Source organism: Suillus bovinus (assembly GCF_016758785.1).
Source record: "Suillus bovinus strain UH-Sbo-P2 chromosome Unknown EDB93scaffold_12, whole genome shotgun sequence".
Lineage (NCBI taxonomy): Eukaryota > Fungi > Basidiomycota > Agaricomycetes > Boletales > Suillaceae > Suillus > Suillus bovinus.
The window spans coordinates 90,704-115,191 of record NW_024542068.1 but is presented as its reverse complement, the minus strand read 5'-3'; the positions used below and the strand labels follow the sequence as shown (position 1 = coordinate 115,191).

Genomic DNA, 24,488 nt, shown 5'->3' with positions numbered 1-24,488 from the left:
TCCTTTTTGGTCGGCCGCTTCTCCAAGCATCACCACGTGCACTTATTGTCGTTCTTTTTGCAAGAGTTCGGCAGTCTAAAAGTCTGGCATTGAACAAGAAACAAAATGATTACATTCACACCTCTTTCTGGTGCCGCCCGGTCATGTCGAACTGTTCCCCTTGCATACTTGTTGCAGGTTGACGATATCCGTATCCTTCTCGATTGTGGATCACCTGACTGGAACCCCGAGAATATTGAAACTCAATCTGAGTCCGGGGATGGGGTGACTTATCCTTGGCAGGAGTACTGTGGCATAGTGAGAAAGTGAGTAACAGCTACATTGTAAGCTGCACGATCTAACACTAGCTAGGCATGCTCCAGAGATTGACTTGGTTTTGCTGTCTCATGGTGACCTTGTACATTCTGGCTTGTATGCGTATGCATACTGTCACTGGGATCTCAGAGCCCCATGCTATACCACACTTCCAGTCCAGGCGATGGCTCGCATTGCAACAATGGAAGATGTAGAAGGAATTCGAGACGAACAGGAAGTTGACGTTGAGGAGGAGGAAAATGACGAATCTGCAGCTGCCGAGGAGGCGGAGGGCTCTGAGCCACGTTCTCCGAAGCTGAAGAATGAACCCAAGAAGTTTGTTGCTACCGTTCAAGAGGTACACGAAGCATTTGATGCGGTAAACACCCTAAGATATTCCCAGCCTACTCATCTACAAGGTAACTTTTAACCATGAAACAATCATGAGTGGAACATTGATATTACCGACCTTCAGGAAAGTGTCAAGGTTTGACCATTACACCATTCGCAGCGGGGCACACGTTGGGGGGAACCATATGGAAAATAAGATCACCTTCAGCTGGAACGATTGTCTATGCTGTGAACTTGAATCACATGCGCGAGCGACATATAGATGGCACTGTCCTCTACCGTCCCGCAGCGGGTGGTGTCTTCGAACCACTTGCCCGACCAGATCTCTTCATTACAGATGCCGACCGCGTGAACGTCGTCACAAGTCGAAGAAAGGACCGCGATGCTGCTTTGATAGGTCCGAAATTTCATCCCGCCTGAATAGTTTCGTACTGATGTCATTAAACAGATGCCATAAGTGCAACGCTGTCGTCCCGTTCCTCTCTTTTACTTCCTTGTGACTCGAGTACTCGTCTTCTGGAGCTCTTGGTGTTACTTGATCAGCATTGGAAGTATGCTGATTTCCGCTTTCCCATCTGTTTATTGTCGCGTAACGGGCGTGAAATGCTGACCTTCGTCCGGAGTATGATGGAGTGGCTTGGCGGGACAGTGAGCAAAGAAGACGTTGGTGTTGATGGAAGTGGAAGAACGGGAGGTACTAGGAGGAGACGTGGCGATGATGATGCAGACGACGAGGCGCTGGGAGCATTTGCTTTGCGCTTCAAGTAAGTGAAACTTGGAAGCAAAAGGTGATGAACTAAAACCACACATATAGGTTTCTAGAGTTCTTTCCTAGTCCGCAATCCCTTCTACAAACATATTCGTCCAAGGAGCCGAAGCTGATCCTTGCTGTCCCTGCCTCGCTGTCACATGGTCCGTCACGACTACTATTCTCTGACTTCGCCGCGGTCCCAGACAACGTGGTTCTCCTGACTGGTCGCGGCGAAGAGGGCACACTGGGACGCATCCTTTTTGATAAATGGAATAATTCTCAGAGAGGTGATGATAAGTGGGACAAAGGTCGAATTGGTAGCAACATCATGATGGATGGAACTATGACTCTGAGGGTGACTTGCACGGTTTGTACCTACATAGCACGTTACTTATTTATCTGCGTCTAGATAAACTCCAAGGTTCCACTTCAAGGTGCAGAGCTGGAAGCCTTCCTTGCAAAGGAGAAGGCGGCAAAGGATAGGGAAGCTGCTCATCAAGCATCTATGGCTCGTAATCAACGCATATTAGAAGCGGACGAAGACGAGAGCGACGACGATTCGGATTCGGATTCGGACGAAGAGGACGAAGTCGAACGCGCATTGGACGAAAGCCAGATGGATACTGACGAAATCTCCAATCCTGCAAATGGTTCGACACGAAAACGAAAAATTGCCAAAAATGAGGACGATGCTGACTGGGGGCTTGACATTGACGAGGGATTGACGAAACAACTACTCTCCTTCGACATTTATCTTAAGGGAAACGTCTCCAAGGCAACATCATTCTTCAAGAGCGCTGGTGGTCAGACCCACCGTTTCCGTATGTTTCCCTACGTTGAAAAGAAACGGAGGGTGGATGAATATGGCGAAACTATTGATGTTGGCATGTGGCTTAGGAAAGGTAAAGTATTGGAAAATGAAGCAGAAGATGAGGCAACCAGGGAGGCAAGGCGAAATCAGGCTGAAGGCGAAATTGAGGTAAATTTTTTAGGTGCATTAATGATTATCTAACTGACGAACCGACTGCAAGGCTCCTCGTGAACCTCCTTCGAAGTTTGTCACTTCAGAGGTTGAGATACAACTTGCTTGTCGACTTCTCTTTGTTGATATGGAAGGTCTCAACGATGGTCGTGCAGTGAAGATGATTGTACCTCAAGTGAATCCTAGGAAGATGGTCAGTAATTACGTCGATCTAACATTTTATATGCTAACAGTACTCGGGGTAGATAATCGTCCATGCCCAGGCTGCTGCTGCCGATGCTCTTATTGACAGTTGTTCGAGCATTCGGTCCATGACGAGAGATATATACGCTCCTTCTGTCGGAGAAACGGTACAAATAGGACAACACACGAACAGTTTCTCGATATCTTTGAGTGATGAGCTATTGAGCACTATCAAAATGTCAAGGGTAAGTTTATTCCTCAAACCTTGAGTCCGTGTGAATGACCGTTTGGTAGTTCGAAGACAACGAAGTGGGTTATGTGACCGGACGCGTTACAAGTCATTTCAGCTCCACCATACCCATTTTGGAACCTTCAGGTCCAGCGATACCAACGCCGAATGCAAACGTATCGCATACCCCACGAATACTAGCCTCCCGGCCAATTCAGATCTTACCGCGATCGACAATGATAGGGGAGCTTAAGCTGACTGCACTTAAAAGCCGATTAGCATCAGTCGGTGTTCAGGCCGAATTGGTTGGCGAGGGTGTACTAATTTGCGGCGCTGGGGCAAGGCGGGATGAATCCTCTAGCTCTATACAAGACACAGTTGCCGTACGAAAGACAGGTAGAGGAAGGGTGGAATTAGAAGGTAACGTTTCTGACATCTACTATGTTGTACGCAAAGAGATCTATAATCTCCATGCCTTGGTAGCAACATGATGTATTGTTCCCAAAGCTGGGATGATTCTACCTATTTAATGCAGCGTTGTATCGAGTGCGCGCAGCGAGATCTATGATCTGAGTATTGGTTACACATGCTGTTTCAAATTGCATTGCTACGTAGCTCTAATGATATTGGCACTGTCGTATCGTAACTAGCCATATAAAGCTTGTTCATATCCCCTTTCCAACATCTTCCTTCAAGCTTGTAATGCGGTTGAGTACCAAATAATCACCTTGCCTAATCCCAGGAGCAACACCTGAGGGTTCGTCCAGAGCACCCAAGCGAGAGTCCGAATCTACTGCAAGGTACGCAACACGCAGACCTTGAAATCGTACACACTCTTTTCCGACCAGCTGCTCTGGTGTGATTTCTGGAGTGTTTGCGTCGTGGGAACCCGAACCTGGGATTGCTTTCGTTTTCGCTGATCTTTCCCGAGCCTCCTCAAGGGCGTCTGCAATACACCGCTTTGCAAGCGGCCAGAAACTGACTTCCACCATGGCGCCCTTGATGACTTCTATGCTGTTAGAGTTGATATCAGCCTTGAAGTCAGGGATGGCCGCTAGGGGGTTATCGCTCTTGAACAGAGGATGGAAGACTCTTGTCTCGTCGATACGAACAGGGCTTCCAGAAGATGCATGCTCTGCGACCCACTGGATATATGCCTTGGGTTTCGGAGGAGTACCAGAATTTTCGAGACGACAGAATACCTCCGTCACCTCACCAGTAGTTGAATCAATCTTGTACGATGTACATGTAATTGGGTATGGTGCCTGGAATAGACCAACACTCTTTCCAGGAGCAAGGCGGAAGTAATCTTTGGAGTCTTCCAGCCTGAAGTCGTCTGCGTCGATGTAAATTGTGCGGGTGAATGGGATCTGTGAAGATCCGAGCTGGGGGTTCTTGGGATGGAATGATTTGTCCACCATCACGAGGTAGTCATCGGGCACGTTCTCAATTATGACTTTGAGAGGACGCATGACCATGAAGAGACGCGGTGCACTGCCTTCCAGGTATTGCCTCACAGTTTGTTCAAAGCGTGCAATTTGGATGTTTGAGGCAGCCGTTGAGACACCCAACGTGCTGACAAATGACAAAATCGCACCCGGAGGTACGCCTCGCCTTCTGAGGGCGATGAGGGTGTAGAGACGAGGATCGTCCCATCCGCTAACGTAGCCTTCATCTACCAGCTGGAGAATCTTTCTCTTCGAGCTGATTGTCCCTTGAAGATTAAGGCGACCAAATTCTGATTGCCTCGGTTTGTACACGTCCAGGGCGTCACAAAGCCACTCATATGACTGGCGTGAAGCGATGAATTCCGTGGTGCAGAGGGAATGGCTAGAACCGTAGGTCAATCGACCGCAAACACGAAAAGAGTGCCATGATTCTCACGAGATGTTCTCGAAGCTATCCACGAGGCAGTGTGTATAATCATAGGTGGGATATATCTTCCATTTATCCAGGGTGCGATGATGGCTTGCATCCAAAACACGGTATGCCGTAAGGTCCCACATCTGAGGGTTGCCATCTGTCAGATCCATCTTCATCCGGAGATTGGCTTCCTTGGGTCGATAATAACCATCAGTCATCTTTTTGAACTCATCGAGTGATTCTTGAATCGGCCGTGATCTGTGCACGCAGGCTTTAGGAGCTGATATTTTCTCGCCCCTATCAGCTTTGATTTGTTCCTCTGTAAAGCAGTTCATATTCAGTTCATATTGGCCCTGAGCGAAAAAAAAAATGATACACTCACGAGTACAATGACAGACATAAGCTTTGTCGCGTTTTATGAGCTCGATGGCAAGATCATGTAGCTGATCAAAGTAGTCACTGGAGTAGGTTATCTTCCAGGGTTCGAAGCCCAGCCATCGGATAACCTCGATAATGCTCTCAAAATATCTGGCCTCTTCTTTTTCCGGGTTAGTATCGTCGAAGCGCAGATAACACTTCCCTCCATGGTGCGCAGCATAACCGAAGTTCACGAAGATAGCCTTAGAATGTCCAATATGCAGATAGCCGTTTGGTTCCGGTGGGAAACGTGTCCAGACTTGGCCATCAGTCACGCGTAGATGCTGCTCACGAAGTTCGGGCCTGGTCTGAGGGTTCTCTCCTGGCTTGTGCAAAGCGCCTAAGAATCCCTCTTCAAAAACGGTTTTTCTATTGGATGAACTGGACCCAGCAGCGGCCTCCGATGCAGTAATTGTTGGCTGCAAAGCCTTCTCTTTCTTAGGGTCCTGTACCTTGTGATCAGGAGTAAACGAAGACGGGGAGCGATGTAGTATACCTTAGTTTTTGGCTTCGCAGCCTCCTTCGCACCAAAGGTTTCAGTAAACGCCTTCTCGACGGCGTTCTTAACTTCTAGAGGGTTGGCCCATCGAAGAGCTGGGTTGGCCTTGACTCCACTGATGACGGAACCAAGGTTAGGCCAGCCAGTGACAGAATTCTCGCGGATGTAACTCGTGACTGTGTTATGGAGCTCTTCGGAAGTGATGCTGAAGCCTGTAACATTCGATCGGCACCGTGATTGTACATCATAATGACCGTATCTCACCGACACCACACTCTGTATCGAATTCAAGCTCGTTAATGGGTGCTTTAGATGTCTCGAGGTACTTGACAGCAGCTGCACATAGTAATCAGTCACTGATAAATGCAAACTGTCGCATAACAGAACTCACCATTGATCTGATCAACAGATTTGAGCTTGCCCTGCAAGATTGCCTTGACGGCGAAGGCTTCTTCGCTAGGTTCTACAGATTCCGTCTTAGCTAGCTGACTAGCAAGTGCGGTGACAACCGTAGCCTGCTTTTCATCAAGGTGAGCTTCGGCAAGATCGTATGAAACGATCAGATTGCGAAGGACATTGGCGCTTTTGGCGTTCTTTGCCGCTTCTACTGCTTTGGCCTGGGAGAGACCTATAGACTTGAAGAGGGAGATGGGAGTGTCTGATGCCGCAGGATCGGACTTGGTAGGAGCCATTAGTGGGTTATGACTGTCCTTAGACTAGATGACTCGGATGTGTGACACGCTGTATGCAGTAACTGCGATTGCAGGACAGATGAATGTGCAGTAGGTGCAGTCGGTATCTAATACCGAGGTTACTACTAGAGGTTTGTCGGTGAAAACTTGGATATGGTTAAAAAATGCGTACATTAATACCTAGTACTACTATAGATCCCAGGTCAATTAGTGACTCGAACTTTGCGTAAACCAGTGGTACAGTCAATTTGCAATTTGATTATCTATATGGGCGCTTACAGCCACCTATCTAATTCAGTGGGCTATGAGCTCCCCGACCTCGCCCACGAGCTGTAGTTGTGGTGAACCGTTTGGCTTTTTCCCAACTATACGAGTTTCCATCTTCCTAGTCGCAGTTTCGTTCAAGAACGTGTCTATGTTACCATCTATAAATGTCTCTGATAATTCTACAAGCCTGTCCATTACTATGCGTGCAGGTCTCCGAGACACAAGCGGAAGGAGAGGAAAATCTGAAAATGATTCGTGTTTTGCGCGTACTACAGCAAGCGCAAGTAAGATAAACTCCTGTGTGGTTGATGTACATCGAATTGGCATGGACTCACAGATAGTCAGCACTCTCCGTTGCTCGGGCTCCCAAGCTTGCACCACGTCGATCAATCGTGAAAAATGATCCTTCCACAGGCTAAATTTCTCAGAGTTAATGACAAGCAACTGAGGCAAAACATCTCCTGGTCCTTGAGGAGGTGGGCGTGGGCCAGGGGAAGGGATCGGTTCTAGCCAAGGATCCAAGATCAAGGCTTTATGAACAGGAATGGGTGCGGTGATGTTGGCAGGAGGATCCGTAGAAAGGATTGTGAACTGCACAACTGGTATAAGTCGCTGTACATTTTGTAAATATGTCTTACTTGCAACAGTAGCACCACCGAATGAATGTCCAGCAAGAAGAACGTCTTTGTTGCATTCAACTGCCTTGGTATCGACGTCGCTTAACCACGAAGACCAGTCGATAGATTTCTTGTCTATTGACTGTAAGCCATGGCTTGAACCTCGGTGGCCATCTTGAATTAATTGTTTGAAGCTACTGAATGCAAGGTATATCTCATGTCGCCTGAAAGCCAGCTGTTGCTGTCGAAAATTGACCATCGTTTGTTGGTCATTTAAAGTCCAGCTTGGGGGAAATTACTAAGTTCCAACTCCCAACGAAAGATGAAAGTGAAAATACACACATCAAGTCCTCTTCTCTAATGTAAAGTCCGGGTCCAGTAGTCGATGAACTGTAATGCATGACCCGAGCCATCACGGTGCTGGATGGCTAGAACCACTCGTCCCGAGGATGCAAGACGAGTGCACACTTGACTACAGCACAGTTCATTATTTAATTTAGGGCTGCAGAGGATAGAGAAATACCTGTAAGCTGTCTGACTACCACCCAGACCGTGTGAGAATATTACAAGAGGCCAACTTGAAGGACAAGTTTCTGATCTAGCCTGAGTAGTCTGCTCTGGAAACGCAATGGGACGCTGCTTCAAGAGGGGTGCATTTGGATAAACTGGGATCTAACAGCGCGGCCTAGGTTAGCCATGGTATTCAGCTCCGTGGCTTGAACATTGCGCACTTTCAACAGGCGACCGTAGAGATACACAATAGGCCACAGGAGCCAGGCAGGAAATTCCTGGTAAAAGCGCTCAATCACCCTATACGATATAAGCCACAAGACCTGCCTGAGTAATGAGCATACCCATGTAGAGATGCTTGGAGCGGACTAGAACCGTGAGCATGACCTGCTGGCAGTGTAACCCCGATACTGACCGAAGAAGCCAGTCCAGGCCTTTCTTGATATTGGTGCCTTTTATGTCCGCAGGATAATAGGTAGTGAATATGACTTCATCGAGTTGTAAAGCAGGTTTTACTGAAGGTCTATCGCCACTGTGACCATGTCTGCGTATGTTGGCAGTGCCCAGCACTCTCGTGGATACGGGAAGCTTGAAGGTAGTCGCTCCAACAGGAAAACGTCCATGGGATTCCGGCAGAAAAAGCATGAGTGATACCGCCAACGCTCAATGGTATATATCACGGTAGTAGTAGCACTACTTCACTGGCAGCAGCTGTTCCGACTTTACGTTTCCCATTATGGTAACAGTTTTTGTACGGCCTATGTAAGGAATTTGGTTTTGATCCATCGACTCCAACGGTCCAACCACTCCTCCACTGCTTGATGTCGACCCAGCCTCTACTTCAGCGTACAGCTTCAAAGCGCATTGCACTTCCAGTGCGCGTAGAGCCAAAGGTCTCGTTCGCCAACGAGCGTACCTTCTTATCATGGCTCCACTTCACAGTCGTCCTCGGTGGCCTTGCGGTGGGGCTGCTGAACTTCGGTGACAAGGTGCGTTAGCTAGCTGCTACTGGTCATCTGGCTTGTTCTAATCATTTGACTTGCACAGGTTGGGAGGATTAGTGCAGCAATGTTCTCTATCGTTGGTGAGCACACATCTTATACCAAACATTTCAGCTGTATGGTTTTTATTGACTGGTTGAAGCCATGGCTGTTATGATATATGCACTGTATACATATCATTGGAGGGCTGCTTCTATCCGCAAGGGAGGGCGCGGACCTTACGACGACCGACTCGGACCTGTAAGTACTCGGCAAATGTTTGTATCGTCTAGCTAAACGATTTAAAACCAGACCATTCTATGCTCCGCCCTCCTCAGTCAGTTCAGTTTTCATTCCATGAGTTTTGATATGGTCTGATTTCCCCACAGTTGCTATCGTCGTCAATTTCGTGCTAAAGTTCACAGAGACGTGAAAATACGGTGTTTCTGATGGTGCTCGATCTGTTGAATGAGATTTGGAGGATTTATATCAAATTTATTCTTGTCTACAAGCAAACACGAATTGGTTTTTATCATGTATCGACGTAGCATGAATACGTCAGCCACGCTTTTGTCTCTTACCAACTCGCGTAGATGCTGAAGTGCCGATGGACGATACGGACATCGATCGGCGAGACTGAGCACGGGATTTAGATAGCCATCAAGATATTTGAGAAAATCAACGAACCTGCTTGCGCCCTCGGCCGCTTGGTATGCTCAGTATACTTTGTGCTCTACCATCAACTTCACCCTCGGCGTCGGCATCGGCATCAGCATCAATATCTGCACCTGCACCTGCCCCTCCGTCAACTTCCATTGGTGTTCCTTCCTTGCCATCTTCCTCTGCGCCTTCACTTGCCCTGCCAAGTCTTACTCTCAACACTCGAATGTCTTGTTCTACACGATCTACGACCTTCTTCGTGTCAATCAAGGCAGTAGTCGCTTCGATGAGCGACTCTAGTCGTGCACAGTTTTCACGGGTAGGCATGACCAAACGCGTATGGTTGATGCCCAGCTCAGTAAGAGCCTGGGTGACCTTGGGTGATAGCGCTGCCTTCGGTGCGGGAAGCTTGAACGAGCGAAGGTGCACAGGGGTATGAGTGATTTTCGTCGTCGATGATGCGGGAGGTTCAACCCTGACAATACAATGTTGCACATCTAAAACAGGGGAATGAACTTCGCATTCGGTATTTTGTATTGAAACACACACACCATAAGCTGCTGACTTCGCTGAATGAGGCCTCTTTGGTGGTGGAGGACCTAAAGAAATGATATTTGATGGTGTGGAAGGTAAATCAATTTCATTCGCATTCTTCTTTCTTTTTTTGAATCCTTCCGCAGATAGAGCAGAAAGTCCGTCTTCTTCAGCAACTATGTCAGGTAGTCCGGAGTCAATACCAAGCAACGTGCGGAGAAGTTCATCGCGCTCTTTCTTGAACTTGCGTTCGTTTTGCTCCAACCGCTTTAGTTCGATGAACAGGGCTTCTTCCTCAGCAATTTCCTCAGGTGTACGGTCCTCGAGGCTGGCGATGTAGTCTTTCCGCATTCTCTCGCGGTCTGAAATATGACAAAGTACTATTAGATTCATCATCACGAGATCATAGAGATCACGGACCTTTGTCAAACTGATAACTATTGAGAAGTTGAGCTTTACTCGCCTCATCGCCTGCCCAAGGTCTATTCCGAATGAGTTTTCGGCAAACGCTGTAGTATCGATCCTTGAGATCCTGCCATAAGTCAGTGCCGTGCAAGTGCAAAGGCTGTTGTGCTTTACTTCAAGAGAGCGTGTAGGGCCGTCTGGTGGAGGCTCATAACGGTCATGTACCACATACCACCGTGTATCGTACTCTCGCACAACGTTAAATAGATTATCGGTCTCCTCCTTAGTCCAGTCCTTATCTATAAAGAAGGTAAGTAGTGCGGGTATATCGCGAAATGAACTTGCCTTCGAGGAAATGTGTGTATTCCTCTTGTGAGTAGGCATATGATTGAGATTGCACGTTATATTTGGTAAAGGGGTATTCTGTATGTCTAATTTTTAGGATTTATATAGTGTTAGTCCAATGGCACACACCTGCATCTGGATCATCACCTGCCTTGACCCAATGTCCCAGCTGCAATGAATCGGTGCGTCCAGCATTCCTAAATGGTCTCCATTCCCTACATGCGCCATGTCCATGTTAATGAGCATGCACATTGGAGTGTAATAGGAGACTTACCACTTCACGTTTCCACCCGACCCAAAATTCGGCTTCTGCTTCAGACGCGGTTTAGCCAAATGAGCTACAAGAGAGGGTGCAGAAGGTCCAATAAGTGCATAGAGCTCTCGAGAAATGCCCTCAGGTTTCTTCGTAACCTGGCCTTGAGATTTTCGAGGAGCTGATGCGGCGGATTGAACTGGTGTTGAAGAGCTTGGTAAAGATAAGGCGCTGCGTATGTCGGACGCTGAGACTGCCATAATTTCACAACAGTTCGTAGACTTGACGGTCTTACTGCAAGGACGGTATTTCTATAAAAGGAAAGCATGGCAATTTCTTACGGGAGGCAGACGCAGTAGCAGAACCAGCATTATGGCTACGCGCTGACATACGGAACTCTGGGCAGAAATTAATCTTGACATGGTAGAATGGAAGCCAAGTCGTAGTTAAACAGACCAACTATGTAGCAAGCTCTATTAAACGAGCTGGGGAACCTCCAACTACCCTTGCATGGTTCACCGGAAGGTGGACGGCACGATGCAGACGGGTAAGATACATAGTCTCAAATTTGTGCCACAAAACCTTCTGCTTCATGATCATGTTAATGAAGGTACACAACTAGTAAACCGACATAACAAGGTATTTGATAAGACACAGGAAGGAAGGAGAGCTATATTTTACCTTCCAGAAATACAACCCACCGCAGAATTGAGGCCCAATAGACGGCGAACAAAGATTACCTGCCAGCCATCATTCTCAGTCTGTCAGGATGCATACCGCCTGGTCCCGCATTGGGATCATTTTGGTTTGGTGGGGGCGGGCTACCACCCGGTGGCCCAAAGTTACCATGTGGGGGGAAGGGTGGCATGCTGCCACCAGGTCCGCCGCCATTAGGGCCATTCGGAGGGAATGGAGGGGGACCTGTTACGTTGTTTCTAATCCCAAACTTTCAATGACGCGAAGAAATGGACTTACCGCCTGGGAAACCGCCTGGAGGACCCATTGCTGCGGGAGGTGGCATGCCGTCACTAGGAGGGAAAGGTGGTATGGCACCTGGTGGTCCCATCATGCCCGAGGGCGGAAAGGGTCCTGGCGGGAAAGGCGGACGAGCTGCAAAGAAATTCAGTTTCAGGGCAAGAGGACAACTGAATCAAATACACACGCGGAAATGCTCCGGGAGGACCACCGAAGCCCATGGGAGGGCCTGGAAACGCTGGTGGAGGTGCGCCTAGATGATGAGGGCCAAACCCAAATCCTCCTGGAGGAGGGCCACCTCCACTCTCATATGCTGCAGTGATTTGATCGATGATACTTTGTGCTTTGTCATGGCCGAGCGCTGGAATCATGTCTCAATAACCTGTCAGTGCGAGAATGCAATGCTCACTCACATGCGTAGTAGTCTCGGACGTTTGCCAGGTGATTTCTTCCACTGTTATGAGCTTTCCGCACTACGTGATGCTTCAGAAACGAAACCTAATTATGAGTAATAAAGTAACTTACCTGAAGCAGAGTCATGAGTAAGAAAAACATCACAATAGTCACAGTAGTGTTTCTACATTGCAATCAGTAGTTATTGCACAAGATAGAATGATACGACGTACCGGCATGGCTAGGTCGCTACTGGTACTGTTGTTAGCGGAAGAAGGAGTTGGGTACAACTTGATTGAAGCTGTCTGAGTTCGAAAGACAACTTGCCACTGCTTACCTCATCTTACCTGCACTTCAATGGATCCTTCATCGTCGGGCATCCAGGAGCCTTTCGATCTCATCAGATTATCCCTCAGCGAACGTGTTTTCGTGAAGTTACGGGGGGATCGTGAGTTGACTGGCGTACTTCATGTGCGTTGAATCGGTGTATCTCATCAGCTCCACGTACTGAATTATTTTGGTTTACAGGCTTATGATGGTCATATGAACCTTATTCTGAGTGATGTCGAAGAAACCATCATGATCGTAGACCCCATCGAAGGAGGTATGGAAGGACAAGGAACCGTCAAAGTAAGTCTCAAGCCCGACGCTGAGCAATGAGGCATTAGTTATGTTGTAGGTAGCCAAGAGAAAAATGGAGATGTTGTTCGTTCGGGGAGATGGCGTTATACTGGTACGCGAATTTTATTGATAACTTATGACTAGTAACTTACTAGACAGCAGGTGTCACCACCATCGCGGACTTGAATCTCTCAGGACGACGTGTTGGCATCATAGATCAGTACTTTCTCTGCCAATATATTTTTCGGCAGCAATTCCCTTGCATTTATCTCCAAAACATTTCATGCATGTCCTTGTATTCATTGGGTAAGAAGTAAAAAATCAATTAATACATAGTTCTGATCGAAGAGGGGGTAATACATGAAGCGATTCATTCCAAGATACAACACTCCTACACCTAGGTCGCAGCTATTACAAGTCCAGAAGGTTTGATTTCATTGACCTCACTTGACATTCCTTCAGAGGTAGTATTGGGGGAGTTAAGGTTCATGGTAACCGGTGGTGAAGGTCCAGGCTGGTCTGCTGCAAGATCCTGATCTGAATCTGGGGCTACTGCGCCAGAAGGCCAAGTATCAGGGTCTCTGAGCCAACCAGCATGGATGACTTTGATCTTGGACACGTGAGAGGGTAGAAGTAAGATGGTAACAGATAATATCGAGATGATACGGAACTTACTACGAGAGTTAAGGGAAGACTGCGTTTCAAACGACCACCATTTACAAGACCTTTCCAGACTTTCTCAATTCCATTCTTCCAAGCTTGTTCACTATCGACGGCACCTGGCTCACTAAGAAGCTGCTCTAATCTCTGACGAGACGAGGATGGAGGAGAGCGATGACGGACTTTCGTGGGAGTGAGCCAGAGAGCCCGACGAGCATCATAATGAGCTGGACCAGAAGGAGGAAATTCAGGGTTGGATATTAAAGATGAGCTGGTTGATTTGTTTGGGGATGGCAGTGGAGTATCTTTTGGGCGAGGAGGGACATCACGGGGATTGAATTTTCCTGCAATTTTGAAAAACCGGGAATTGGAGGGGACGGGTGGAGCTGGGCGTTGTAGGTTATTGGAATTAGAGACAAATTTGTCTAGCTTGTTGGGTATCATGAAAGAGCGACGGGTCCTTAGTCGGCTAGGCCAGGCTACTAGGCATGCATTCAACACAAGGACTTAACGCGTTAATACAAAGTACTAAGATTAGTCATAACACAAATTTAGAAATTAATTCCCATATAACTCGTCAGCAGAGGCTGCCGGGCTCGGACTGCCTGAGACTTGCCTCCTCAATCACAAGCCCAGGTATGCCATCCGCTAGGACTTCAAGGGTCTTTTACCGCTTGAATTCACCATCACAGTCCACTACTTCTCTTTCAGAGAATGAAGATGATGATATAAACAAGTCTTTGTTTTTTGGTGGTCCAGTTTCCTCTGTTGTATCACCCGCTCAATGGGCTTCTCGCCTACATCACTCTGCGGATGGAGCAATCCATTCATCGCACTCTCCCATGTCCCAAGTTCCCCCAGAAGTCCTCATTCATATCCTAAAACACTTACACACTCCCAGGGATCTCTATCACTCATTATTAGTCTCGCGCTCTTGGTGCGAATGCTCCGTCGAGCTTCTGTGGCACCGCCCTGCCTTCACAAGACTTTCTACCCTTGTGAAAATGATGAGGGTACTTAGTCGAGGCGACCAGACGTTTACATATAGTCGGTTCATCCGCCGTCTCAACTTCCTCTTCCTCGGTGCCGACCTTACCGACGCCCTGTTCTGCCGCTTAGCGCAGTGCGACCACCTGGAGCGCTTGACCCTCGTGAATTGCAGCTCTATCTCAGAAGATGCCCTTCTTCGCGTGCTGCCTTGTCTCCCAAACCTAGTTGCTATTGATCTCTCGGGAGTCATCGAAACTTCCGATCAAATCATCATTGGCCTGGCATCAGCCGCCAGGCGCCTACAAGGCATAAATCTCGCAGGATGTAGACAGGTCACCGACGTTGGCGTGTTTGCCCTAGCTTCTAGCTGTCCCCTTCTCCGCCGTGTTAAACTTAGTGGCGTTGATCAAGTCACGGATGGTCCTGTTTCAGCTCTTGCCAAGTCCTGCCCCCTCCTTTTGGAGATTGACTTGAATAATTGCAAACTCATAACAGACATATCTATCCGTGATATATGGACCTACTCTACGCATATGCGTGAAATGAGGTTGTCCCAGTGCGTCGAGCTCACCGATGCTGCCTTCCCGGCACCAGTCAAACCTCAGGTGACCCCGCGGAATAACCCTTTCCCAGCTGCCCCTCTGAGCCAGGACGATGGGCTTCCACCTTTAGTGATCCCAAGGCCCTTGGACCATCTTCGTATGCTCGATCTGACGGGCTGCGCGCTTATCACGGATGATGCTGTGGACGGGATTATTTCCCATGCCTCGAAAATTCGGAACCTCGTTCTCTCGAAATGCATCCAATTGACGGATAGGACTGTAGAGAATATTTGTGTTCTCGGCAAGCATCTGCACTACTTGCATCTCGGGCATGCAGCCAACATTACGGACCGCTCGATCAAGACGCTCGCACGGTGCTGCACCCGCTTGCGTTATGTTGACTTTGCAAGTACGCCTTTTCTCCTTTGCCCTCGTATATAATTTAATTTATACAACAGACTGCGTTCTTCTCACCGACATGTCCGTCTTCGAGCTCTCCAGCTTACCCAAGCTCCGAAGAATTGGTCTTGTGCGCGTCAGCAATCTGACAGACGAGGCAATATACGCTCTCGCTGAGCGATACAGCACTCTAGAACGCATTCATCTTTCCTACTGTGATCAAATATCGGTCATGGCTGTCCACTTCCTACTGCAAAAGCTCCACAAGCTCACTCATCTGAGCTTGACGGGTATCCCTTCCTTCAGAAAACCCGAATTGCAGCAGTTCTGTCGTCAACCTCCACAGGTCGGTGGTGCAGATGTTCATGTATAATCACCTGTTGACAGTCCTTTAGGAGTTCAATATGAGCCAAAGGATGGCTTTTTGTGTCTACTCAGGCAGCGGCGTTGCTAAATTGAGAAGCTTCTTGACGGACTTATTCAATACGATAACAGAAGATATGAACGCTGATGATGATGAAACGGAGTACGACGACGACTTTGATGAAGGATTCGTTGAAGGTGCCATGGATGCTGATATGGAGGGTGGAATGGATGGTGATGTTGATGAAGATTTTATGCACGATAGGAGATATAACTTCCACCATACGCCTCAGCCAGCTTCCTCCACCCTGCGCATGCATCATCACCCAGAGATCATCACTCCTATCTCGCAGCACCCCGAGCTTACGATGCAGCGTGATATGACCTTGCGACCAAGTCATGTTTCCATTGCTTCATCTCCAGCCGTGTTCTCTGCTAACAGTCAACCGCCGCCTGCGTCATATGCTTTTAATCTGCAACCCGTGGCGGAGCCGTCCAATCCCGTTATGAGACGTCCTCGCTTTGGTCACCAGCCTGTCATTGAGATTTCCACTTCCCCCCCTCAGAGCGACGTCGCATCTAATCGCAGTACCGGCACACAATCGAACGGAGCAGGGTTTTTTCGCACATACCAAGAGCCATCATCATCTTCTGGTAGAAGTAATGGCGCTCTAACGCCCGATTACAACTTCGCAGAGATAGGTCATGGCCGAGGCGCAGAACATGATAATATCGACCACATCAGTTTACCACCCCATCAGTTGGCAAGACACAATTTTACATCAACGGCGTCATTCAATGCCGCTGCAGGGCCTTCGGCCCAGGGCATCACCCAAGTGATGCACTCTGCGAATTTTGATTTTCGCAACGGTCAGAACCCCGAACGTCATACTCTAATGATGGAACAAGCGAAGATGACTAATAATCACTATCCTCCTTCTGCCGGATCTTCCGACCGCCTCGTGCCATGGCCACCCATGCGCACTGAGCCCTTGTACGATGTCCCGTCGCCAAACAGCCAAGAATTACAAGAATCTGTTCAAGCCACTCTCAGCCCTCCGACAGATTCCCGTGACACTGAAGGAAGAGGCAGGAGTGTCAGGAGAAGCTTTCGAAACACCTTCCACGCTGCTGAGCATTTTTTCTTCGGCCGCGCGTCGACTTCGAATGGGCAGGTCCCTGAGACGAGTGTCCCAAACCCTTGGGCCTCAGGAAATGTAAATAGCAACGGCGATGCAGCTGGGAATGACAGTCAACCTCACTAAATGAGCGCTGAATATCCCAAGGTCCGCGTCGGCAATAAGTAGACCCATAAGTTCATAGCAAGCATGGACATTATACGTGTTCTTCCCCTCAAACGCATCCGAGTCGCGCAACCTCTCTTGTTGTAACCCAAAATCCGGAATATTTATAACCATTACGCCAGTATCGCTGTTGTTGTTCTTTTGCCTGTATCGTGTATCACTGGTACTGTCGTGTAGGCTTCATGGTACTTATAGTGTTTATCTCTACAAGAGACAATCAGAGTGTCTGGGTATAGAGGTGTGCTGAACCGCTGGTTGGTGCGGGTAGTTGGCTCTCACGATCTCAACTAAGTAACACTGAACTACTCGCACGAGCATCGAAACTTGCATTACCCTGCTACGCTGTCGGGAAGCTGAGGCAAGCACACTTTAAGTTCCAACATGAACATCCGTGCAGTTAGGGTAAGCTCGCGACCTCTCAAAATGCATAAGTTGCTCATTTTTACTAGGTTGAAGATCTTGCAGGGATGCAAGACTGCAACCTGCACAACCTGCCCGAGAACTATACGATGAAATACTGTTTGTCTTTCGCTTCATTTCCTCAGACCGCTGATATTGACAGATTTCCCGACCAGATCTATATCACGCGTTATCGTGGCCTTCACTTTCGTATGTAGCTGAGGATCACAATGGACGGATTGTTGGTTATATTCTAGCAAAAATGTGCGTCAAATGTTTTTGCAGCTGAACTGTATTCTAATTCGAAGCGCAGGGAGGAACTTGACGAGCAAGACCCGCAATTTGCAACTAATCATGTTCCTCATGGGCATGTCACTTCAATATCTGTCATGAGATCATATCGTCGACTTGGTCTGGCTAAAAAATTGATGCTTCAATCACGTAAATTCACCTTTTTTTGTTCAAGCTAGAACGTCCATTGACATTCTTTCATTTCAGAGGAGGCAATGAGCAACATCTACCACGCGGCATTCGTGTCTCTCCACGTCCGCAAGTCGAATCGTGCAGCACTCAGCCTGTATCGCGACACACTTGGGTTTACCGTCAAGAATATCGAGGAAAAGTACTGTAAGTCCCTACAACGCTTTGTCATACGGTCATCTGATCGCATTCTTTAGATGCTGATGGAGAAGATGCATATGCGATGCAGCTCACGTTCGAACGCTAATGCGAAGGAAACTGTGGGGCGGACTAATAGTTTACAGCTATATATTTAACACTTAACGAATTACTGTCGCTCCTATTGGCTATGGTGTTGAGTCGCTCCCCACCTGATCAGGCAGCGTCTCTTCCATTGCAGCAGCTGCTTCAACGTCCTTCCGAGCTTCAGTATCATCACTCTCAATAATACCTCTAGCTGACATGACAGCTTCCCGAATGATCTTGGCCGTATCGAGCCCTAACTGATAGTAGCCATCGTTAAATCTTGGGTTGAACATATTGGTGTGCGCTTGAATCTCATCCGCAGCCTGGTGATTTCTTGCGGGAAGGAAATGCGCAGCTATAGGAGATGTTCGCTGAGGAAGGATAACAAATGTCCTGGGTGACGAGAATGAAGGTGGAGCTGGTGGAAGCAAGGTGTAAAATCTTGAGAGAACCAAAAGTCAACAGAGGCCCCCAATGATTCTCGCTCTGGTGGACGTACGAGCGAAATGTGACCCCAAGGTGTACCTGTACCTCATCCAAATCTCGCATACGTTTTCGCAATGCTTCCTCATCCCAGAGGTTGCGAACGTAATTCATATGATCAGTAGCCCAGCTGTATCCAGAACCAATGTCGTCTCGGCGGTAGTATGCTGTTCCAGCGGCTGCGCCGGCTACTAGTGCTCCACCAACAGCATACGCTGCAGGTGCCCACTTTGCCCAACCACTTTCCGCAGTGGGGGCCGCTGCTATTGCAAGAGGAGGTTGTCCAGGGATGCTTGATGATGCTCCTTTCTTGCCAAACAATGAAAACACATCTGAAACAACAGTGCGGGCTGCATCGGCGTATTCCACAGCCTTGGTTGCACTGTTCTTGAATACAGCAGGGTGAAGACCAAGGTACTTCGCAAGATTAGTGGCAGTAGAAGAACCTCAGATAACGGTTAACCAACTCACGGGAGTGTCGAAGGCTATGCACGCGATAATGTTCGGCCACAGTGGAGCGTTTTTGTCAGGTCTGGAATTCACAAACGCGAGTAAAGCGTCAGCAGCAAGCAAACCTCCCATACTGAATGACTTGAATCAATCGTATTACAACTGCCATTCTTGAATTCCTGCTCACCTATGGCCGCATAGCACAATTCTTGTTTTCCCGGCTCCACCCCCTTGTCCGTCCGCGACTTCTCTTTGTACGGTCAGAGTAGTAAGCCAGTCGGCGAAGTGTTCTACTGCGGCGTTCTGAAGGGGAGTCTTCATCTGCGTACAAAGTTGAGGTGATCATCGCGCACCAATTGTCCTTTGGTCTACACAGCTCGTAGTTAGCGGCCTAAACGGCAACGTGAAGAGAATACGCTAACCTCGTATGCGGGAAATACTATACATTCCACTTTGAGGTTCTCTATGACTTCTGTGAGGACATGCTCTAGTCTCGAAGGGAAGTTCTTGAATGTCGTATCAGTTCCCTTGAATCTATGCGTTGTTAATCGGGGAGCATTCTGACTTGCATTGTTTAATACACTAACCCATGAATGAAGACGATGAGAAGGAGGTCACTAGGAAGCCGTTTGACTACCGCCAGGCTATCTGCGCTCTTGTCTCCTGACGGCGAATCTCTCGAGCTCATGCTTGCGAATGGTGGAGTGTTGATGGAGTGTATAGCTTTTTAGCGGTTAATTATGAGACGATCGGGTAGCGACTAAGTGAACGGTATACGTTAGAAATGTAAATCTATTGCACTCGTGTCGTAATAGAATGTACCACAGCTAGCATGAAACAATACTCACAACGTTCGCTCGATTGAGTCTGTTACCGTTACTACGCTAATACAGGCTTACCAGGTCTGCATATACTATACGCTGACTGTTAACGACTGCGCTCATGTACCGTCCGATACTACCATGAGAGAGAGAATTCTCTGGTCCAGACTAGACTCCAAAGTTGTGTCAATATTCGTTGGATAAGCGAGACCAGTCACTACTTGATGATTGAACTCGCTGCGATGGTCGTGGACCCGGGTTGTATTGCCTCTAGTAATCAAGAAACTTCAGGTGCAGGAGCCTGGAGCAAGCAAGCTTGGAAGGAAAGAGATAGAAGAAATCAATATGAGAGAAGGCTCGAGAGATTGAAGATGAGATGGAGACTTGAACAGAATGCACAAGTTGTAACAGTAAATAAAATGATAGAGTTCGATATTCCAATTGAGGTGCAGATGTGTGAGGAGCAGAAGTGCTCGACTGAACAGTGACGAACTTCGTTAGCAAGCATACGGGCCAGACAAAGAGGTGCGAGCTGGTGACTCGAGGGCTGAGTCACGAATGATTTGACTGGCGTCCGAGTCGTGAACTGATTCGTTGAACTCAGTCAACCACGACTCAAAGTTCACCTTTCATAACATATTGCTGATAGTAAACGACAACATTTTCAGACTAGGATGTTGGTTTTGCAGGATACCGATAAATATGCTGGGTAGGTGTTGTGGTTTCTTGTCGACCCCCTGCACGATAACAGAACGAGTCCCTCAGAGTTTGAAGGATCTAGTGCGGATGATTTCTGTGATACAATGCAAATTAGTACCGAACCGTGGTCCCGGCGAGAGAGAAAACGATCTCACTTTGAGCGAAATGGCGCATGACATCAAGTTTGATCGAAGCGCTGTTCATCCGCTAATCACACATACCAGCGATGCTCGTACAAACAAAATCATGGCACTCACCCTTTGTATAGTGCAAGTGGCATGATTGATTCCCTGCAGTGAAAGGAGTATATTATCGTCATGAAAATGACTGCGCCGGAGACCCTTGCGTGCATTAAGGGTTGTCAGCAGGGAGTTGCAGCAAATTAATAATGACCATGTCGATCCCGTAAACAGAATGATTATTTCAATTATACCTACGACGACCCAGACAGACATAGAATGCAATGTAGATAAAAATATCAGGCCATATTGAAATCTGTGTGGGTCAGGATTACAATACCAAGCCACTCACGATGTGTTACATACAGAAATGAAGGACGTGACCGCGCAAACGCTGGTGAGCAGACCAGTACTGACCGTAAAAGGAATCAGCTTATTTAGCGGTATCAGGCCTCCAGAAACCGGTGCGATTTTTTTGAAAGAACGTGCAGAGGTAGGCAGCGATAAGGACGTCTCCAGCAGTTGCAACAGCATTTACAGACATCGACGCTCCTTGAGCCCCTTTAGTTCGATGAAGGTTGGTAACTTGATACCAAAGGAGTAAATGCATTACCCGGTTGCCTGATATGACTTACTTTCTTGCAACGTAAGCTTCTGATATCACATTAGTGGAGTGATATCGATATTGAAAGGGGCACATACTCACTGACAACAAGGATAAAATTGGGAATGCCAAGGGACAGTACGACATAGTTGCAATCATGCTCCGTTGCTTACAGCATGAAAGTCGGAAATCACAGATACATTTATAGACATGCACGATGAGGAAGCCGTATGAACGATCAGTACGGATGCCAGTGGTTCTATTCGGAAAACCCTCTGAGCAATGAGCACTGTGAAGCCATTGAACAAAACTTTGATCTGTAATGCAAATGAATGGAAACCACGAACCACAGTCATGCAACCCACAACTAGACTCTACACATGTCCGAGTTCACTGATGATGTCGAAATCGGTGATGAAGTACACTGCAGCGGGTGCCTGGCGCTTACCTGCGTGCGCAAATAGAAATAGAACCTGATGTACAGCGCCAATCTAAAGGAAACATTAGTGTCAGATGAGCAGCGCATATCAGCCATTCCACGTGAAGCTACTAAAATTTTGATGCGCCCACGAATTCGAAGAATATCGGGTAGAGTAGTACCAGGTGAGCTTCTGGTGGGGAAAAGGCACGAGAGCATCCGTAGAGCCTACACCATAAGAGTTAATCGGTGAACGATTTGACAAGGAACCCTTACATTGCAGGGACCAGAGTGTTCCAAAGATGGACAAGATATTATGTACTCGCAAGGGGTATTCGGAGTATACGTACGTATCGTCCAAAGTGCCCATGACAGACCTATTTATGGTTTGGATGGAGTTCCTGGGATGGGGGGACAATCAGACATTTCATCATCAATACAAAAACGGCCTTTTGTATGTTTCTATCCATCACACATTGTGAGTTTCAACCTGTAAGATTTCAACCAAAAGCAGATCAGGACCTGGCTAGAGCGTTCCAGAGCATTCTAGAATACCTTTTGAATGTAATTTCACTAGGTGGTAAAATGTTAGTTTCGTTTCCCACTGTGTCACTGGAATATAACATCTAAATGTGGAATATCAAGGTGTTGCACTTAAAGTTCGAAACACCGAAGCGACAACTGATAGGAGCCTCAGCCATCTGATGCAGTCTACAGGGGTATCCCCATGAACTAGCGTAAGATAAGCTAGTGCAAGACCCCCAAATGCAGAACACCAGACCCACAAAGGCAATACACGCCGAGCAGCGATAATAAGGGTGTACCCGAGAATGTCTGGTTGTGATCATGATGATGAATATATCCCACGTCGAGTCAAATCAGACACGGAGTCCGAGATCGGACGAGGTTGCTCAATAGTACTAGTGCTGTGTGCCTGACACGCGATCAGCGTCGAGAGCGGAATGGGAACGAAGAGCGTTTATGACTCACTATTCTTGTTCTAATCACCGCCTTGGGGTAGCTATGCTTGCAGTTGCCTGGAACGGCATGATTAATTCTAGTATACGAACGCAGATACAGCACTGCATAGAATGATTCTGCAATGGACGGTCCTTTGTGGTGGACACAATTCTGAGCTACCATTATCTGAGCTTAAGCACTCAGATTGTAAAAATTAGTTATACAACGATGGTACACTTGCAACAAGTCCAAACCAAAGTGAGCACTATATGAACTGGAAGGATGGTGTTTAGAAAACCACGCGATACACCTCAACATTGTGAAAGACCGTATGACTGGCCCTGGTATGGTGCTTGCGTCTGAAGCACTAGGGAATAGGATTGGGCAGAATCCTGCGAAAGGTTCGAATTAGAAGTCATTTGAGACTCCTGCGACAGATGGGAAGGCCCAAATGCTGATTCTTGTGTGGTGCCATTGGGCAATGGCGAAATACGGAGCGTTCCAGAACGGAAGTATCTTGCTCTATCACGTTGAGTCACAACGGGAGAGCTGCGATATTCTATGCGTTCAACGTCCTCCCTCTCGGCCGGCGGAGAGAGCTGCCGAGATCGGGTAGCAGGAGTGTGTTCGGGTTCAGATTCGGGCCACTGGAGATCAGCGTCAGCCATGTCCACAGTCATGCCCGCAACATTGGTGGTTGGATCATCTGAGGTGGACAATGCTGCACCTTCTGCTGCACCGTTGTGAACCGTCTCTGGAGCTTGGATGCTCTGGATACTGACGTCCGCGGCATCCTCCCGTAGGAGCTGTCGCTCTACAGCATCTTGCGATGAGCTTGATGAATCAGTGCGAGAATGATGCAGAGACATATTAGCGTGTGCCTGAGCAATCTCACTAAGTCTACTGTGTCGCCGATCAAAAGAGTCAATTTGAGCTGTAAGATTAGGGCGAAATGAGAGCGTGCTGAGGTCTGGTGATTGCGGAAGAGACACGATAGATGAGGTGTTAGATGAGGTGTCAGCTGGTGATGACAGCTGAGCAAAAGATGGGAAATCGCGTCCTCTCGCAGGAGTGGCCTGCAGGGCAGCAGAAGGCTGATGTAAATCGACCCTGTGCGCTGCAGGCAGTGGCGGTCTTTTCTCCTGCGGGGGAAACGAAGTTGATTGATGGGAGATAGGAGGCGTCACAGAAGTTGGGCTTAGGATTCGCGATGGTGCTCGCGATGAGGTGACTGGCTGAGAACCCGAAGAGCCCTGATTCGTAGAGTTGACATTTGATGAGTCTAATCCACCTATGCATGGAAAGGCACGATTTATAAGTTGGTTGTTGAAAAAAAACACGGTATATGCGTGTCTTGGAACAGGTAAATGTGAGCAAGGAGACGTACTATTAGAAAAGGGCACTGGCAGCGAGCTGCCCGACGTCTCGGACATGCTTTGAGCATCCGCTGCATCCTGCTTTCTCATGCGCACAATTTCCTTTTTGCTCATTGGCTGAAGTTGCCAGATATGATCATGCCTGACATGGGAAGCAAGCTCGTCAACGGTTGAGAAGGTGAGTCTACACCAGTCCCAACAACAAAAGAATGTTCGTGGTGGAGAAGGTTGTGGATGAAATGAGTCTGATTGAATCATAGTAAATCTAAGCTATTTGCGAATAGATTGTGCAACATTTATGTGAGCACAAACATT

The 24,488-nt window shown here is 47.8% G+C and overlaps 12 protein-coding genes across 12 annotated transcripts; 5 read left to right on the top strand and 7 right to left on the bottom strand.

Annotated features, from left to right (window-relative positions):
- The first annotated feature begins 13 nt into the window (after positions 1-13).
- On the top strand, positions 14-3,368 carry EDB93DRAFT_126011 (beta-lactamase-like protein). Its single transcript, XM_041454168.1, has 9 exons — positions 14-305; positions 352-713; positions 770-1,042; positions 1,094-1,409; positions 1,460-1,751; positions 1,806-2,375; positions 2,428-2,571; positions 2,624-2,806; positions 2,856-3,368. The coding sequence occupies exons 1-9, from the start codon at positions 106-108 to the stop codon at positions 3,279-3,281; spliced, it is 2,766 nt and encodes a 921-aa protein (XP_041310106.1). The 5' UTR covers positions 14-105; the 3' UTR covers positions 3,282-3,368.
- An 87-nt stretch (positions 3,369-3,455) lies between these two features.
- Positions 3,456-8,353, bottom strand: EDB93DRAFT_1319914 (tRNA synthetases class I, catalytic domain-containing protein; the record flags this gene model as incomplete). The annotated part of the gene is made up of 14 exons (XM_041454893.1): positions 7,983-8,353; positions 7,877-7,933; positions 7,669-7,817; positions 7,537-7,617; positions 7,488-7,502; positions 7,171-7,429; positions 6,864-7,119; positions 6,580-6,797; positions 5,961-6,285; positions 5,834-5,905; positions 5,567-5,781; positions 5,036-5,516; positions 4,675-4,972; positions 3,456-4,620 (listed from the first exon to the last, which is right to left on the bottom strand). The coding sequence occupies exons 1-14, from the start codon at positions 8,298-8,300 to the stop codon at positions 3,456-3,458; spliced, it is 3,909 nt and encodes a 1,302-aa protein (XP_041310105.1). The 5' UTR covers positions 8,301-8,353.
- Positions 8,354-8,476: 123 nt separating this feature from the next.
- On the top strand, positions 8,477-9,068 carry EDB93DRAFT_1239270 (uncharacterized protein; the record flags this gene model as incomplete). Its single annotated transcript, XM_041451618.1, has 5 exons — positions 8,477-8,644; positions 8,703-8,739; positions 8,799-8,896; positions 8,948-8,972; positions 9,025-9,068. 5 exons carry the CDS (start codon positions 8,477-8,479, stop codon positions 9,066-9,068), a joined length of 372 nt encoding a protein of 123 aa, XP_041310104.1.
- A 125-nt stretch (positions 9,069-9,193) lies between these two features.
- Positions 9,194-11,381, bottom strand: EDB93DRAFT_1266060 (uncharacterized protein; the record flags this gene model as incomplete). The annotated part of the gene is made up of 8 exons (XM_041454253.1): positions 10,854-11,381; positions 10,709-10,794; positions 10,580-10,657; positions 10,409-10,533; positions 10,250-10,361; positions 9,843-10,191; positions 9,323-9,770; positions 9,194-9,271 (listed from the first exon to the last, which is right to left on the bottom strand). The coding sequence occupies exons 1-8, from the start codon at positions 11,090-11,092 to the stop codon at positions 9,194-9,196; spliced, it is 1,515 nt and encodes a 504-aa protein (XP_041310103.1). The 5' UTR covers positions 11,093-11,381.
- On the bottom strand, positions 11,365-12,677 carry EDB93DRAFT_125593 (U1 zinc finger-domain-containing protein). The gene is made up of 6 exons (XM_041453866.1): positions 12,434-12,677; positions 12,333-12,384; positions 12,221-12,280; positions 11,995-12,168; positions 11,808-11,942; positions 11,365-11,753 (listed from the first exon to the last, which is right to left on the bottom strand). Exons 1-6 carry the CDS (start codon positions 12,437-12,439, stop codon positions 11,569-11,571), a joined length of 612 nt encoding a protein of 203 aa, XP_041310102.1. The 5' UTR covers positions 12,440-12,677; the 3' UTR covers positions 11,365-11,568.
- Positions 12,523-13,170, top strand: EDB93DRAFT_1130457 (like-Sm ribonucleoprotein). The gene is made up of 4 exons (XM_041448924.1): positions 12,523-12,671; positions 12,729-12,830; positions 12,880-12,933; positions 12,984-13,170. The coding sequence occupies exons 1-4, from the start codon at positions 12,558-12,560 to the stop codon at positions 13,005-13,007; spliced, it is 294 nt and encodes a 97-aa protein (XP_041310101.1). The 5' UTR covers positions 12,523-12,557; the 3' UTR covers positions 13,008-13,170.
- Positions 13,171-13,974, bottom strand: EDB93DRAFT_1130456 (uncharacterized protein). The gene is made up of 2 exons (XM_041448923.1): positions 13,497-13,974; positions 13,171-13,431 (listed from the first exon to the last, which is right to left on the bottom strand). The coding sequence occupies exons 1-2, from the start codon at positions 13,923-13,925 to the stop codon at positions 13,219-13,221; spliced, it is 642 nt and encodes a 213-aa protein (XP_041310100.1). The 5' UTR covers positions 13,926-13,974; the 3' UTR covers positions 13,171-13,218.
- A 349-nt stretch (positions 13,975-14,323) lies between these two features.
- Positions 14,324-17,040, top strand: EDB93DRAFT_1101960 (uncharacterized protein; the record flags this gene model as incomplete). Its single annotated transcript, XM_041447161.1, has 3 exons — positions 14,324-15,422; positions 15,472-15,758; positions 15,808-17,040. 3 exons carry the CDS (start codon positions 14,324-14,326, stop codon positions 17,038-17,040), a joined length of 2,619 nt encoding a protein of 872 aa, XP_041310099.1.
- A 293-nt stretch (positions 17,041-17,333) lies between these two features.
- Positions 17,334-18,350, top strand: EDB93DRAFT_125327 (silencing group B protein). Its single transcript, XM_041453426.1, has 6 exons — positions 17,334-17,481; positions 17,529-17,598; positions 17,655-17,742; positions 17,792-17,919; positions 17,977-18,105; positions 18,156-18,350. Exons 1-6 carry the CDS (start codon positions 17,461-17,463, stop codon positions 18,203-18,205), a joined length of 486 nt encoding a protein of 161 aa, XP_041310098.1. The 5' UTR covers positions 17,334-17,460; the 3' UTR covers positions 18,206-18,350.
- Positions 18,285-19,804, bottom strand: EDB93DRAFT_1247907 (uncharacterized protein; the record flags this gene model as incomplete). The annotated part of the gene is made up of 7 exons (XM_041452647.1): positions 18,285-18,624; positions 18,683-19,083; positions 19,138-19,249; positions 19,304-19,437; positions 19,470-19,484; positions 19,539-19,650; positions 19,704-19,804. The coding sequence occupies 7 exons, from the start codon at positions 19,802-19,804 to the stop codon at positions 18,285-18,287; spliced, it is 1,215 nt and encodes a 404-aa protein (XP_041310097.1).
- Positions 19,805-21,176: 1,372 nt separating this feature from the next.
- EDB93DRAFT_125503 (uncharacterized protein) lies at positions 21,177-21,692 on the bottom strand. Its single transcript, XM_041453719.1, has 3 exons — positions 21,522-21,692; positions 21,429-21,469; positions 21,177-21,376 (listed from the first exon to the last, which is right to left on the bottom strand). The coding sequence occupies exons 1-3, from the start codon at positions 21,576-21,578 to the stop codon at positions 21,262-21,264; spliced, it is 213 nt and encodes a 70-aa protein (XP_041310096.1). The 5' UTR covers positions 21,579-21,692; the 3' UTR covers positions 21,177-21,261.
- Positions 21,693-22,688: 996 nt separating this feature from the next.
- Positions 22,689-24,485, bottom strand: EDB93DRAFT_125496 (uncharacterized protein). Its single transcript, XM_041453705.1, has 3 exons — positions 24,185-24,485; positions 22,828-24,079; positions 22,689-22,771 (listed from the first exon to the last, which is right to left on the bottom strand). The coding sequence occupies exons 1-2, from the start codon at positions 24,429-24,431 to the stop codon at positions 23,109-23,111; spliced, it is 1,218 nt and encodes a 405-aa protein (XP_041310095.1). The 5' UTR covers positions 24,432-24,485; the 3' UTR covers positions 22,689-22,771; positions 22,828-23,108.
- Positions 24,486-24,488: the final 3 nt, after the last annotated feature.

Coding starts and splice junctions, on each gene's coding strand:
- EDB93DRAFT_1130457 (XM_041448924.1), top strand. CDS start 12,558: ATGGATCCTTCATCGTCGGGCATCCAGGAGCCTTTCGATCTCATCAGA. Junction 12,672..12,728: donor AGTTGACTGGCGTACTTCAT/GTGCGTTGAATC, acceptor TTTGGTTTACAG/GCTTATGATGGTCATATGAA. Junction 12,934..12,983: donor GGGGAGATGGCGTTATACTG/GTACGCGAATTT, acceptor ACTAGACAGCAG/GTGTCACCACCATCGCGGAC.
- EDB93DRAFT_125327 (XM_041453426.1), top strand. CDS start 17,461: ATGAACATCCGTGCAGTTAGG. Junction 17,599..17,654: donor GAACTATACGATGAAATACT/GTTTGTCTTTCG, acceptor TTTCCCGACCAG/ATCTATATCACGCGTTATCG. Junction 17,920..17,976: donor AAAATTGATGCTTCAATCAC/GTAAATTCACCT, acceptor CTTTCATTTCAG/AGGAGGCAATGAGCAACATC.
- EDB93DRAFT_125503 (XM_041453719.1), bottom strand. CDS start 21,578: ATGATTGCAACTATGTCGTACTGTCCCTTGGCATTCCCAATTTTATCC. Junction 21,470..21,521: donor CAATTTTATCCTTGTTGTCA/GTGAGTATGTGC, acceptor ATGTGATATCAG/AAGCTTACGTTGCAAGAAAG. Junction 21,377..21,428: donor AAGTCATATCAGGCAACCGG/GTAATGCATTTA, acceptor ATCGAACTAAAG/GGGCTCAAGGAGCGTCGATG.
- EDB93DRAFT_125496 (XM_041453705.1), bottom strand. CDS start 24,431: ATGATTCAATCAGACTCATTTCATCCACAACCTTCTCCACCACGAACA. Junction 24,080..24,184: donor GCCAGTGCCCTTTTCTAATA/GTACGTCTCCTT, acceptor TAGGTGGATTAG/ACTCATCAAATGTCAACTCT.
- EDB93DRAFT_126011 (XM_041454168.1), top strand. CDS start 106: ATGATTACATTCACACCTCTTTCTGGTGCCGCCCGGTCATGTCGAACT. Junction 306..351: donor TACTGTGGCATAGTGAGAAA/GTGAGTAACAGC, acceptor AACACTAGCTAG/GCATGCTCCAGAGATTGACT. Junction 714..769: donor CCAGCCTACTCATCTACAAG/GTAACTTTTAAC, acceptor ACCGACCTTCAG/GAAAGTGTCAAGGTTTGACC.
- EDB93DRAFT_1130456 (XM_041448923.1), bottom strand. CDS start 13,925: ATGATACCCAACAAGCTAGACAAATTTGTCTCTAATTCCAATAACCTA. Junction 13,432..13,496: donor GTCTTCCCTTAACTCTCGTA/GTAAGTTCCGTA, acceptor CACGTGTCCAAG/ATCAAAGTCATCCATGCTGG.
- EDB93DRAFT_125593 (XM_041453866.1), bottom strand. Junction 12,281..12,332: donor TACTCATGACTCTGCTTCAG/GTAAGTTACTTT, acceptor AGCATCACGTAG/TGCGGAAAGCTCATAACAGT. Junction 12,169..12,220: donor CGTCCGAGACTACTACGCAT/GTGAGTGAGCAT, acceptor ACATGATTCCAG/CGCTCGGCCATGACAAAGCA.